General features: G+C 53.5%; 4 protein-coding genes across 4 annotated transcripts; 2 read left to right on the forward strand and 2 right to left on the reverse strand.

Annotated features, from left to right (window-relative positions):
• Nucleotides 1-730: 730 nt before the first annotated feature.
• BGZ61DRAFT_491837 (family 3 glycoside hydrolase) lies at nucleotides 731-3,860 on the forward strand (the record flags this gene model as incomplete). The annotated part of the gene is made up of 5 exons (XM_046250473.1): nucleotides 731-786; nucleotides 914-1,032; nucleotides 1,158-2,438; nucleotides 2,488-3,716; nucleotides 3,765-3,860. 5 exons carry the CDS (start codon nucleotides 731-733, stop codon nucleotides 3,858-3,860), a joined length of 2,781 nt encoding a protein of 926 aa, XP_046107545.1.
• A 505-nt stretch (nucleotides 3,861-4,365) lies between these two features.
• On the reverse strand, nucleotides 4,366-4,929 carry BGZ61DRAFT_569251 (uncharacterized protein; the record flags this gene model as incomplete). The annotated part of the gene is made up of 1 exon (XM_046256022.1): nucleotides 4,366-4,929. One exon carries the CDS (start codon nucleotides 4,927-4,929, stop codon nucleotides 4,366-4,368), a length of 564 nt encoding a protein of 187 aa, XP_046107546.1.
• Nucleotides 4,930-7,163: 2,234 nt separating this feature from the next.
• BGZ61DRAFT_475129 (family 31 glycoside hydrolase) lies at nucleotides 7,164-9,509 on the reverse strand (the record flags this gene model as incomplete). Its single annotated transcript, XM_046248649.1, has 1 exon — nucleotides 7,164-9,509. The coding sequence occupies one exon, from the start codon at nucleotides 9,507-9,509 to the stop codon at nucleotides 7,164-7,166; it is 2,346 nt and encodes a 781-aa protein (XP_046107547.1).
• A 1,182-nt stretch (nucleotides 9,510-10,691) lies between these two features.
• Nucleotides 10,692-13,464, forward strand: BGZ61DRAFT_183162 (family 3 glycoside hydrolase). Its single transcript, XM_046237702.1, has 5 exons — nucleotides 10,692-11,351; nucleotides 11,409-11,481; nucleotides 11,529-11,837; nucleotides 11,887-12,228; nucleotides 12,282-13,464. Exons 1-5 carry the CDS (start codon nucleotides 10,774-10,776, stop codon nucleotides 13,287-13,289), a joined length of 2,310 nt encoding a protein of 769 aa, XP_046107548.1. The 5' UTR covers nucleotides 10,692-10,773; the 3' UTR covers nucleotides 13,290-13,464.
• The last annotated feature ends 480 nt before the right edge of the window (nucleotides 13,465-13,944 follow it).

Below are 13,944 nucleotides of genomic sequence, written 5' to 3' on the forward strand. Positions count from 1 at the left end.
TTTCAGCAGCGAACGAGAGACACTGGCTACTTAGTAGTCTCTGCGGGTATCACGGAATGGCAACTAGCGATCGATAGTGACGCCCGTGTCTCGTGGCATCGCGGCCAATCTCGTCACCGTCACCATTGCCACATCCGCCCCTCGGCCCATCTGAACGGTGACATGCCACGCAGAGGGCATGTGGGCTTGGCTTCGGATGGCAAGACAGATAAGCCGGACGGACCTGGATGCGTCGGTGTCGGCCAGGGCCATAAGTTGAGGCACCTGCTAATACAAGAGCCTGGCATTCGTCCATCTGCCCCGCGAGCAAACGTCTATCCTTCCACTATCACCCCGCCATGGTGCTTGGTTTGCCTTGACAATCGAGATACCACGGTGCTTTCTGGTCCTCTCGCAGCTGCTGGACTGACGTCGTCTCCCAGGCGTCCCATGTAACGTTAACTCAGCCGCCGTCCATCACACAACCAAGGACCCACACGCCGGTGCCGTCGAAACCCAGCCAATCAGGCGCCCCCTCGCTCCCTTAGCCGAAGTTTAGACGTCGTCGCGTCGGCGAATTCGCAGGATGCGTGCCCCTCTCGGGTCAGATTCATCGTCGTCGTCGTCGTCGCCGCCCCCCGACAAGGCATCTCATCGTTACCTCAAGACCAAGACGAGGAGCGACCGGCATCTCAACGGCTCCGGCTCCAGGTACCATGTCACTAGGCGCCGCCGCCGCCACCGCCCGACCATGGCCTCCTCAGTGCACGTAGACGATCTGGATCCACTATGGCAGAACCTCGATTGGTACGTAACCTCCCCCCGCTGTTCCGTTGTCCCGCTGTCCCGCTCCGTCTACGCCGGCTCCACGCCCTCCGGTTTCCGGCTTCGAGGTGCATAACATTGTGCTAACATGCGGCTTGCTGTCTTGTAGGGCCATTGGCCAGATCCTGATTATGGGCTGGGATGGCACTGAAGTCACGCCCCAGATCAGGAGTCTCATCGAGGATCACCATCTTGGCTCCATCATCCTCACAGCCAAGAACCTCAAGTGTACGTCTCCCGCTCGCTCCGGGACGGCCGTGTAGACGGTTTTGTTTCCGTTCCTATAGCTATTTGACACATGCCTTGGCTATTCTCTATCCTTGACCTCCTTGACCAGAACTGACATTACCCAGCTGCCCAGCAAACCGCCAGGCTGGTCCAGGAACTTCAAACTATTGCCCAGAAAGCGGGTCATCCCACCCCACTATTGATTGCCCTTGACCAGGAGAATGGCGGCGTCAATAGTCTCTTTGACGAGGACTATGTCTGCCAGTTCCCCAGTGCCATGGGCGTTGCCGCCACCGGCCGGGCCGAGTTGGCTTACGAGGTCACCAAGGCCACCGCCACAGAGATATCGGCGTGTGGTGTGAACCTCATGCTTGGCCCGGTCCTTGATGTGCTTAACAACGCCCGATACCAACCATTAGGAGTACGTGCTACCGGAGACGATCCACAGGAGGTCTCCACGTATGGTCTCGCTGCCTTGAAAGGCATTCGGGACGCAGGTATGGCATCCTGTGGAAAGCACTTTCCGTCCTATGGAAATCTAGACTTCCTTGGTTCCAACCTAGATGTCCCTATCATTACTCAGACTCTCGAAGAGTTGAGCTTGAGTGCTTTGGTCCCATTCCGAAATGCTATTGCTTCCGGCAAGCTAGATGCCATGTTCATCGGTGGTTGTGGCATCTCCAGCCCATCTATGAATGTCAGCCATGCTTGTCTATCAGACCAGGTCGTGGATGACCTATTGCGCAATGACTTGGGGTTCAATGGTGTTGCCATTTCGGAATGCCTAGAAATGGAAGCCCTGAGCCATGAACTTGGTGTCCAGAACGGTGTTGTCATGGCCGTGGAGGCAGGATGTGATTTGGTTCTTCTTTGCCGAGCTTACGATGTCCAGCTTGAGGCTATCAAGGGGCTGAAGCTGGGATATGAAAGTGGCATCATTTCCAAGGAGAGGATACTCACGTCAGTGAGACGTGTTCTTCGTCTCAAGTCAACCTGTACTTCATGGACCAAGGCCCTGAACCCCCCAGGGATTTCTCTATTGTCTCAGCTTCACCCGGCTCACCTCGCGCTGTCACTCCGAGCGTATGACGATTCCATCACCGTCATCCGAGACAAGGAGAAGCTACTCCCCCTGTCAGCCTCGATGCACTCGGGAGAAGAGTTACTCCTGCTCACGCCTCTCGTCAAGCCACTTCCGGCATCTTCTCTCACCAAGAAGCTTCTCAATGCTAAGGATAGCCAGCATATGGCCTGGACTACTCACGACATGTGGTCCCATCGCGACCGCGAACGTGGTGCGATAATGAGTGGAGAGGGTGTTTTTAGGGAGTTTGGAAAGTCCCTAGCAAGAGCCCGCAATGAAAAGCTACTCCATACCAGTTACACTGCCAATGGAGTTCGGCCAGGTAAGAACTCGTCTACTTCCGAATCTTACCACTGCTAACGTCGGTGTAGTTCACGAGAACTTGATAAACAGGGCATCTTGCATCATAATTGTCACCGCTGATGCCAACAGAAACTTGTATCAAGCTGGCTTCACAAAGCACGTCGATATGATGTGTTCTATGCTCCGAAGTAGAGGTCAGAAGAAGCAACTCATTGTAGTCGCGGTTAGCTCACCATATGACTTTGCCATGGACAAATCCATCGGCACATATCTCTGCACATTTGACTTCACAGAGAACGCCTTGCATGCCCTTGCCAGGGCACTCGTGGGTGACATCACCCCACTTGGGACGCTCCCCGGTACTCTGAGAAAGAGCAAAAAGGTCCTCAAATCGCGACAACACTGGCTTGTGGAAGAATATCACCCCGATCGTGATGCTTCCGGACTTGACGAGTTGCTACGGGCCGTTCATCGAGGCAGTACTCCCGACCTCCAATTCCTGCAGACAACGACGGCAGCCACCTTTCAACTTAACAATCAGCACATCAGCGAGGCCCATTTTGTTGTGCGAAATTCCAGCACGCAAGCTCTGTACGGCTTTGTAGCCACCTACTATCTCCATGGAGTGGGAATGTTGGGCGCAATCTTTGTCGATCCTGGAAAGCGAGATGTGTCTATTGGCAGGTCTCTACACCGGCGAGCAATGAAAAGTCTTATTCAAAGACGGGGAATCAAGAAGGTGCAAATTGGAATGGCACTTCCAGGCGTCTTCACAGGAATCCCTGTCGACGTCCAGGTGAACACGGTCAAGGAGTGGTTCACCAACAGCGGCTGGGACACACAGTTCCCTCGCCGGGTCACTGATATGGTCATTCAAGACTTGGCTAACTGGACTGCTCCCGAGGGGCTGCTTCAAAGCATCCAGAGGGTTAACATCAGCTTTGACCTAATCCACGGAGTAGACAATGCGGAAAGTGTGCTCGGCCATGTCCGCGCACACGCAAACCCCGAGATCCTCGAGCTCTACAGGTTCGCCTTACAGGAGACAAAGGCTTGCGGCATCGTACGTGCAAAGGACGGCGGAGGCAATTTGCTGGGAACAATCATCATCTCTCGTCAACATAGCCCGTTGGCCACCTATGTGCCAGCGCTTTTGTCCCACTCAGAAGATATTGGTGGGATTCTCGCACCCGTCGTTCCGGCCATGCCCTTTGCGACGCTTGTGCTACAAGGTCTGGCTCTTATGGGCGTACGTCAAAACAAGAGCCACAGGGCATCAAAAACTGTGCTGGGCTGGGTGAGTCTGCAATTCTACCACAATGCTCGATTTTTGCTGACGACCTAGGTTGTTGATGACGGAACCGAGCCGCTGGCGGCAATGGGTTTTGAGACCCTACAAGCGTTTGACGAGATTACGAATGCCCCCGATAATGTAAGTTAAATGACCAATGAACTCGTTGCGTATGCTGATTGGCATCAAGTTCGCAAACTTGTGATGTTAGGTACGGAGTCAAGTCGCATGAGCATCAAGGATGACGTACACAGTGTAAAATAGTTGGCACTTAGCAGTCCGTGTTCTAGGGGTAGCCATGAAATTTAAATGAGTGACTCGTATTGAAGTTATTGCTAGCACACTTGGTTGAAAAGAGCGAATTGAAAGAGAGAATTCAAAAGAGAATCAAGAAGTGAGAAACTAAAAGAGTGAATCAAAAGAGAGAAACAAAAACATCCCCATCCCTGGCCTTCCTTGCCATCCTTGCCGGCCTTTACTACCTTGCCGTCCTTGTCGTCCTTTCCTTCCTTGCTTTCCCTTCCATCCGTTCAGCACAAGGGGTTCGCTTTCCAACCCCATCTCATATGGCCCTTAGTTCATCTCTTCAGCCGACGATGACTTGCCAAGGTGATGTCTTCTGAGAGGGATCGATGTGACAGCCGGGAACAGGCGGCTATCGAGGTGGTCCGGCTCCTGGTCCGGCTCCTGGCCCGGCCCCTGGTCCGGTTCCTCCAGGATAGGTTCCTGGAGGCCACCCTGCTCCTGGTGCAGGCCACCCTGGGGGAACTCCTCCTGGTGGAGGCCATATTTGGCCTGGGCCTGGCGGATACACGTAAGGAATGTATCCAGGAACTGTGTGCAAGTGTGTTTGGAATGGGTGTATGTGCACAGGCTTGTAAGGTGCTGGTGGTGGATTCACGTAAGGAATCCATCCAGGAGGGGGGTCGGGCCTGTGTCCAGGGATGTGAAAGTAGCCCTGCTGTGCGGGCTGCGACACAGGCTGGCCCAGGAAGGATGGGTTTTGCGCCGGGATTGGGAAAGGCACGAAGGCAGATGCGACGGGAGCCCCTGGGATAGTGCTGAACCCAGAGGCGGTTGTCACCTGCGGGAACTGCCAGGTTGCCTGACCTGCTGGCATACTTCCCGGGATCACGAAGTTCGGCTGGGATACCCCGACTACTGCTGGTAGCGTGGGGTTCTGAGGTGGCCCGCTCCCCCGATTGTTTGTGTTGGCCATGTTGGGCTTGGTGGTGTCTTCTTGGACGGCTGGTTTCGGAGAAGATGGAATTTTGTGTGTTGGAGTTGTTGGGGTCTGGAGATGGTGGGAGAAGAAGATGAGGAAAGCTGAACTGGCGGATGGAAGCTGGCTTTTTATAGTTGGCCGGTTTCCAGAGTAAGTGAATGACTGCATGGGTTTGCCGTCATGGACTGGAAACCATGGGTCATGGGAGAGAGGAGATCGAGATGTTCATTGCCCTCGCTGCTTGCTGATGTTGTGTTCAGGGAGAGCAGCTGGGTCGATTCAGACGACCCAGACCTGGTGAAATCGGTGGTGACATTGTGTCCAAAGCCCACGTTTTTTCCAATCGTCGTCAAGACCCTTACACAAGGTCAGGTTGAAATCTACTTGATAGGTATCATTCGATTTCATGCCGCGTGGATCATTCTGTTTGCGCCAGTACAGTAGAACGAGGATATAGAACCCTCGCGATCTAACAACCACAACCACAGATCTCCATCGACTTTTGGCGGTGCTGTTGACATTCGAACCCTAAGCAAGAAATTATCCACCGCAGGCATGAACCGGGCAGTGTCCATGGTCGAATACAACGATGTCAGGGGAAGCAAGTGAGGCAGCTGGCTTAGTGTCAACGGTCCTCCTAACGATCCTGTCAACTTCCCGCGTTACGTGGATCCCGCCTTCAAGGCGGAGCAGACGAAGGCAATCATCAATACTGACTGCGTCGTCAGTCATCAGGTCAATGAGAACCTCGCACTAGCGACACGCCAGAAAAGAATTGCCCGAGATGTTGCAAGGGGACAGAAGAAACACCAGGAGACGGTCACCAGGGGCTGAAAGGTTTGTCTGATCAGTATCGAGAGGAGGATGGATATAGCATGAGCCTCAACAAACACCAGCCTCTGCCAATAAACTTAGAGTCATGGAATGTACGTTGCAAATTCAGAAGCATAAAATGTCCTCAACAGTAGTACCGTGTCTCTTGCGGAACATGTCACCTGCCAACCCGGACAACCTGTGAATGGACTTCCCATACTGTTTACCGTCCCATCCCCAAAATTCCAGGTGATTATTGATGGCACGAGCAAAAGTGAAACGCTCCATGGCTTACGCGGCAGTTTTGTTTCCTTGATCATGCCCTTATTCAACAGCTATTCCGACACCAACGTAGCAGTAGCACCAAAGTAGGTGCCTCAGATTCACTCCTCCGCAGGCCCCCCACGTACTACCAAATCAGCCAGGCTACAGCTGAACACCTAAAATGAATCATGTGTGGTACTACTTAAAGGTGTCTGCATCTTCTTCCTTCTCAATTATGGGGATGATCACTCTTGAGGTGCCATGTTCAACACCATCATGTGTCGTAACAAACAGTCTATCATCGACATCTCTGATGAACCCCTCCAATGATAAGGTGAGCTAAGTGATACATTCTACTGATTCAAATATCATATTGATGACGCAGAGATCTTGCGACATCTTTCGCGGCCCCATGCTCTGGGTTCCAGGCAATCGATCAGTACATCAGACAAGACGAATAGGACAGGAACAGACAGACCTACAATCCTTAGTCCCAACTACTCCACTTGATCATTATCATCTCGACACACATGTGATCAAGTTGATGAATCACAATGTTTTATGCTGTCCCAAGACACCTCTTCAAGCCGATGAATCACTATCGTTTATATCATCCCAAGATACACACCTTCTGATGAACTACAACCCTGGGTTGGATTCAAGCAAGCACCCTCTCTATCCACAAGTCCATGGGAACCTTGGACCCAAAGTCATTTATCGTTGAGTCCGTCCCCGGCAACGCTAATCACTCAGACCCTTTTTCGCTAGGCACACCAGCTGCAGGTCTCTCATGCGAAAGATTCAGTCACCAGTGCGAGAAGCTTCGTCATCGGGCCGCGTAGAAGCATCAATATCTTGATCTTCTCTTCGTACGGTCCCATCCGTCCCCGCATCACAGCTGGCAAAAGATGCTGACCCCGAATCCGAAGACGAGGGGATGTACGAAGTGAGTGGATTAGGCGGAGAGTTGCTCCCAGGAGCGAATAGTGGTAGGTATGCGCGCAAATAGGTATACATCCATTTCATAAGATAACATGGCTTCGTGGTTTAATAAAAAAAATTCATTATCATTTAAGGCGGATATACGTTCAATCTAATTCTCGGTGTTGCCTCACTCAATAGTATCGTCGACCTTCTCATAACTCATCACTTTACAGCGACTCGATCGATACAGTAGCATCCCCCTCCAAACTTCGACCGCTATATACGATCTTATAGTCACCCTTAAGTGTATCGCCACCTTCCAGTTTACCATCACCTCCGACGCTAAGCTCCGCAACGGCCTTGCCCTCGCCGTCTACCACGGTGGCCTTGGCGCCAGGGACAGTCTGGAATAGGGCAACCTCGACATCCTTGGCGTAGTCGTATGCGGCTCCGACTTGATCGCGTTTACCGAGGACCAGGATGGTGTTCTCGCGCACGTAAAGCGGCAGGGTGCCGAAGGCGTGCTTCTCCTTGAACCAGCCGGGCCCAGTCTTGACCTCGTTGTTAAAGTACGAGGTCCACTTTCCCTTGGGCAGGTAGAACTCGACCTCGCCCGACTCGTCGTAAATCGGGGCTGCGAGTAGCTGGGATCCCACCATGAACTGGCGGTCGAGATACCACGCCGTGGGGTCATCGGGGAACTCGAGAGCTATAGCACGAAGAGACATGGGAATTCCACCCTCGATCGACTCCATTGCCTGGGCGTAAAAGTACGGCATCAAGCGCGTCTTTAGCGAGGTCCACTTGGCCAGCGTCTTGGAGCAGCCTTCTTCGGTCTGGTCATCATCATCGACAGTCCAGGGCACACGGTAAGAGTTGCTTCCATGCAGACGGCTGTGACTACACAGCAGACCCATCGCCACCCATCGCTTGTAAATCCATGGGGGAGGGTATCCCTCGAAGCCACCAATATCGCAGCTCCAGAAAGAATAGCCACTGAGACCCATGGAGAGACCTCCACGCACGGATTCAGCCAACGCCTCGGGGGTCGACTCGCAGTCGCCACCCCACACCAGAGGGAATCGTTGAGTGCCGGCACAAGCAGCACGGGCAAATAGCACAGCCTCATCCTTGCCGTAGCGATTCTGGAGAGCCTCGTAGACAATGCGGTTGTAGGCAAATGCATAGTAGTTGTGCATCTTGTGGGGGTCGACGGTGGTATCGTGCCATTGGACGTCGAGCGTGGGTATGCGTTCGCCAAAGTCGGTCTTAAGGGCGTCTACACCCTTATCGAAGAGTCCGTTGAGACATTCAACGTACCAGGCAACAGCCTCGGGGTTGGTAATATCCACGAGACCCATGCCAGCCTGCCACAGATCCCACTGCCAGATATCACCATTCTTGCGCTTCAGCAGGTAACCGCGGTCGGCAGCGTGCTTGAAGGCAGCGCCGTGCTGGCCGATGTATGGGTTGATCCAGACGCAGACCTTCTTGCACAGGCCGCTCTCTTTGAGACGAGAAATCTGACCCTTGGGATCGGGGAAGCGCTCCGAATCAAAGACGAAATCGGTCCAGGTAAATGCCTTCATCCAGAAACAGTCGTAATGGAAAACATCGACTGGGGAGCCACGAGCCTTCATGCCCTCGAGGAACGAGTTAACCGTAGTTTCGTCGTAGTTAGTGGTAAAGCTGGTTGTCAACCAAAGGCCGAAGCTCCAGCTAGGGACTTTGCCAGCTTTTCCGGTGAGGGTGGTGTACTTCTTGAGGACGTCCTTAGGTCCATCACCGTAGATGATGTAGATCTTCAAGCGTTGGCCCTCGATGGTGGTCTGGATTCGGGTAGTCCGCTCGCTGCCGATCTCCAAGTCTACCCGGCCGGGGTTGTCGACGAAGACACCATAACCACGGTTGCTCATCCAGAAGGAGACGTTCTTGTATGCTTGGTCACTAGAGGTTCCGCCATCTGCGTTCCAAAGAGAGACATGCTGGCCGACCTTGTTCCAGGCGCCAAACCGCTCTCCCAGGCCGTGGATGGACTCGCCGACGGAGAGAGCTGTCTGAAAGAACATGTAGTGCTTGAAGTCGCGCATGTCGCCTAGCTGCATCGGTGTGCTAGGCGATGGGGTGTAGGCGAAGCCAGTACTGCGGTTGCCAAGTGACGTGAGGTACTTGGAGCCATCGGTGCTGTGGAACTTGATGTCGAAGTTATGAGGATCCGGATGGATGGTGGCTGACAAGACGCCAGACTTGAGGGTCGTGCCCTTGTCGCTTTTGATAATCTCGCCCTGGACAGTCGGCTTGCCGTCCGGGAAGAGCTCAAAGTGAGGTCCCTTGATCTGCGCGCCAGCCCAGTGCGTCGACTCTATGGAGATGATGCCGTCCATCTCAGCCTTGACGTCGAGAGTGACGGTCGGCTGGTTGAGGGTGTCGCCGCGCGAGCGGATGTGCTTGACTGGACACAGGAGGCTCAATGCCTGCTGGTCCTCTGAGGGCGTGATTTCATAGATGTCCTCGGCGTACTCGGTGGAGATGCCCTCGGCGGGCAGCCACATGCCATCGCGAAGGCGCACCATGGCGATGTTCAGGTCGATGGAGGAGAGGGTGCTGGTGGTCCAATTGACTTGGCTGTGAGGAATTGGAAGAGAAACAGGCTGTTGGAACTCGGTCACGGTCCAATTTCAATGACAGCAGCGAGATAGACCCCATCATCTCACGCTCCACCATATATCATGGAACATCGTCACAATCTACCCCGAAGCTCAACGCAGAACGAGTCTAAGCACTTCACCCGCAGAACATCCACAGCTTCCCCTCCTCACCCCACCACCTCTCATGACACGGCCGCTCGTAAGCTGTCATGGCCCGCTGCAACCTGCCGTGACCTGCTGCAACGGGCTGCAACCCTGCAGCGTCATTCGCCCAGCGGCAACCAGGCACGCGGGACCGGTTGGCGGCGACTGAGCGACGCTGGAAGTGCCGGGATGACAGGCGCAGGGACGGCTCGATTGGCGCGTTAATAGGCGTGGGGCCCGTCCGACCGGGTAAATGCACATCGTGGAGTCTATTCTGCGATGCGAGCCACGACTCCCCCGCGATGTTGATGAAGGTGGGATGTGATAGTGGGGAGGTGGATCTGCGGGAGAAGTGGGAAGAGTGGATGAATTCTGCCGTAAAACTCCACCTTGCGCTCCACCACGACTTCTCCACCATCCACTTACACCTACAACGTCGACTCCAACAGCTCACATCTCCCGGCCTGGTCCTCGCCTTGCATCTGCACCTTGTCGCGATTGGGTCACGCACAGCTCGCCGTGCTAGGAACGTCGGCGCGCCGTTCCAGCCCCGACAGCAACGTGCACATCGCCACATCCTGCTCATCTCCGAATCCGAGTCCCCCGACTCCCCCAGAATCCCACGAATCCACACCGTCGCTGCTCGTCTCCATTACCCGTCTGGGTTCTTCTCCCCGTCTCTCAATTTCTTCCTTTTCTCGAGAACCCCTCCCAATTGGTGGTGTCCCCGCACTTCCCCGGGAACCGCTACATCCCTGCCGTTCCTGGCGCGACCAGCCGTGATGCTACTCTCGGCATCATCTCCCAAAGTCAGAGCCATGACATGGACCATGGGGGCCATGGGACCCTTTTGCTTTCTCCAAGGCCTCGCTTTGGCATAGTTCGGTTGGCAATTGTACGATCCGGTGAGGGGCAAAGGATGAACGGTTAATTCGACGGGCCCCGGTTATCGATATATAATTGCCAGTGTTATGGCCCTGGAATTGTCGTGATTTTGTTTTGCATCCAGCTTCTTCGTCAACTTTCGGGTCCCTAGATCTCCACCATGAAGCTCTCGTTGCTCATCTCCGCTGCTGCCCTGGCGAGCCTCGGCCAGGCTGCCAAGAAGCCTGTGTACAAGGACAAGAATGCCTCCATCGATGATCGTGTTGCCGACCTCCTCAAGCGCATGTCCGTCAAGGAGAAGATGGCTCAGTTGATCCAAGGTGACATGACTAATTACCTCAACATCACCGATGGCACAGTCAACAAGACGGGTCTCAAGTGGAACATGGAGTACCGAGCCAACTCGGTTTGGACCGGCTTGTATACCGAGATGGAGACGGTCCAGAAAGCCGCCAAGTTAGCACAAGACTACCTTGCCGATGAAACCGAATTGGGAATCCCAACATTCGTCCAGAGCGAAGGACTCCATGGCTTCCTTGCCCTAAATGCCACCATATTCAACTCCCCCATCGGAATTGGCTGCTCCTTTAACCCGGGGCTGGTCGAGAAGATGGGAAACATCATTGCGACAGAGGCCTTGGCCCTCGGTGTCAACCAGCTCTTCTCTCCTCAGGTCGACTTGGCTAGAGAATTGAGATTTGGACGAGTGGAAGAATGTTTTGGAGAAGATCCCTATCTGTATGTCCATACCTTTCTGCGATATTTCTATTTCCATCCACTGACACGCATGTACAGGGTCGGAGAGATGGGATACTCCTATGCCAAGGGCCTTCAAGATAAAGGCGTCTCAGCTATGGTCAAGCACTTTGTCAGTCAAGCCTCGCCATTAATAATTAATTTGCGCTAACGAGACAGGCTGCATTTGCTTCCCCAGAGCAAGGCATCAACACAGCTCCCGTTTTTGGTGGCGAGAGAATGCTGAGGTCTCTATATCTGCCACCATTCAAGCGCGCCATCATCGATAGTGGTGCGACTTCCATCATGTCATCGTATAATTCATACGATGGCATACCAACAGTCTCAGACCCCCACCTTCTGCAAGATATCCTTCGAGAGGAATGGGGTTACGAATACTACGTCATCTCCGACGCCGGTGGCACTGCTCGCCTCGCCAACACTTTCTTCGTCTGCGAGGATAAGGACAATGAGTGCATCACCCTTGAGGTACGTCTGTGACTTCTCTTGGAGATGGTACAAGCTAATAAATGACCAGTCTCTCCCCAACGGCAACGATGTCGAGATGGGCGGTGGGTACTGGAGCTACGAGATCATCCCAGAGCTAATTAAGTCGGGAAAACTCGCTGAATCCGTCTTGGACACCGCTGTTTCTCGCGTCCTCCGTGCAAAGTTTAAGATGGGCATCTTCGAGAACCCATACCCTGGCGTCCCTGCCAAGAAGATCTTTGACTACGTCAACACTAAGAAGAACAAGCAAGTGGCTCGCCAGCTTGATACCGAAAGCATTGTCCTCCTTGAGAACCACGACAATACCTTGCCTCTGAAGAAGAACGCCAACGTCGCCGTCATCGGGCCCATGGCACATGGTTATGTCAACGTGAGTGCCTCCAGATACCACCCTGAGATGCGATGTGCTAACACTGGTAAAAGTACGGAGACTACGTCATCCACACTGCTATGTCCCGCGGCGTAACTCCTCTCGACGGCATCAAGGCCGCCAGCAAGGGCAAGGTCACCTATGCCAAAGGCTGCGAGCGCTGGTCCAACGATGACTCCGGCTTTGACGAGGCCGTCGCTGCTGCCGAGGCCGCTGACGTGGCCGTCGTTGTTGTGGGAACTTGGTCCCGAGACCAGAACGAACTCTGGGGCGGTCTTAATGCCACCACTGGCGAGCACATTGATGTGAGCAACTTGGATCTCATCGGCGCCATGCCCCGACTTGTCAAGGCCATCATCGACACTGGAAAGCCCACCGTCGTTGTGTTCAGCTCTGGCAAGCCCATCACCGAGCCCTGGATTTCGGATGAAGCCGCTGCCCTCGTACAGCAGTTCTACCAGTCTGAGCAGGGAGGATATGCTCTGGCAGATATTCTCTACGGCAACGAGAACCCATCCGGAAAGCTCTCGGTCAGCTTCCCATACGACGTCGGCACCCTTCCCATTTACTACGATCATCTCAACTCTGCGCGCATGTGGCCCAACCCCGGAAAGGTGTACGAGAACGGCACTCTGGACTTTGGAAGCACTTACGTTCTCGAGACCCCCACCGCTTTGTACGGCTTTGGATACGGCCTGTCGTACAGCAAATTCGAGTTCTCCAAGATTTCCGTCTCGAAGAGCAAGGTGTCCGCGTCCGACACCATCACCGTCTCAGTCGACGTGTCGAACAAGTCAAATCGCGACGGCGCCGAGGTAGTGCAGCTCTATGTCAAGGACATGATCGCGACCATCGATGTGCCCCGGTTCCAGCTCAAGGGCTTCAACAAGGTCGAGGTCAAGGCCGGCAAGACAAAGACGGTCAAAATTGATCTAGCTGTTTCCGAGTGGGGTCTGTGGAACCGCAAGATGGAGTATGTAGTCGAGCCGGGTGAGTTTACCGTGTACGTCGGCAACTCGAGCGAGAACTTCTTGGGTAACGTGACGGTTACCGTCGCATGAGGTAGCCATGAGGGAAGAATTATGTCGTTGAAGCCCTTTCTTAATATCATGTGCAGAAGATAATGGCCCTCTGTCATTCAGCTAGCCATTTTACGCTAAAACTTCTTTATTCATATTTATGATCTTTTCATCCCAAGTTTTCGCCAGGAGCCCTACTTTGCATGTTCATCAAGAGTAATTAGCGACGAGACAACCAGTTCATTCGGAGACAAATCGAGTTCTGCCCGAAGCTTTCACCTTCAACATTTGATGACTCGCCAGAATATGGTCGGTACCAGCCCCAATATAATGTGCGCGTTTGTAACTGGCATTACGCCTCTTCTTCGACACCGATATATCCTCCACTAATTGTGGTTCAATAAGGCGGGAGAAAGTACCCAAGGGTCCCTGGGGCTATGTTTCAGACATTTCCCGAAGTCACTAATATGCCAATAAACGAGAACATACAGTTACCTCTTGCTTAGGGCCCAAAATTTCTAACCCATATCTTGTTTCTAACTTGATAGTCCAAGATAACAAGGAAGAAGATCGATGGATTTAAGCCGTAGTGAGACGTGCTCACTCGCAAGTACATAGATAAGGCACGTTTAGGTGGACCTGAATTGCTTCAGCTCCATTCACATCGTGCTTAACTGTGTATGAGCATGATCGTTCT

This window comes from Ilyonectria robusta (assembly GCF_021365365.1).
Source record: "Ilyonectria robusta strain PMI_751 chromosome Unknown BGZ61scaffold_5, whole genome shotgun sequence".
Lineage (NCBI taxonomy): Eukaryota > Fungi > Ascomycota > Sordariomycetes > Hypocreales > Nectriaceae > Ilyonectria > Ilyonectria robusta.

Excerpts from the sequence above, each read along its gene's own strand:
- BGZ61DRAFT_183162 (XM_046237702.1), top strand. The coding sequence starts at position 10,774 with ATGAAGCTCTCGTTGCTCATCTCCGCTGCTGCCCTGGCGAGCCTCGGC. Across the intron at positions 11,838-11,886 it reads ATGAGTGCATCACCCTTGAG|TCTCTCCCCAACGGCAACGA; the intron begins GTACGTCTGTGA and ends ATAAATGACCAG. Across the intron at positions 12,229-12,281 it reads TGGCACATGGTTATGTCAAC|TACGGAGACTACGTCATCCA; the intron begins GTGAGTGCCTCC and ends CACTGGTAAAAG.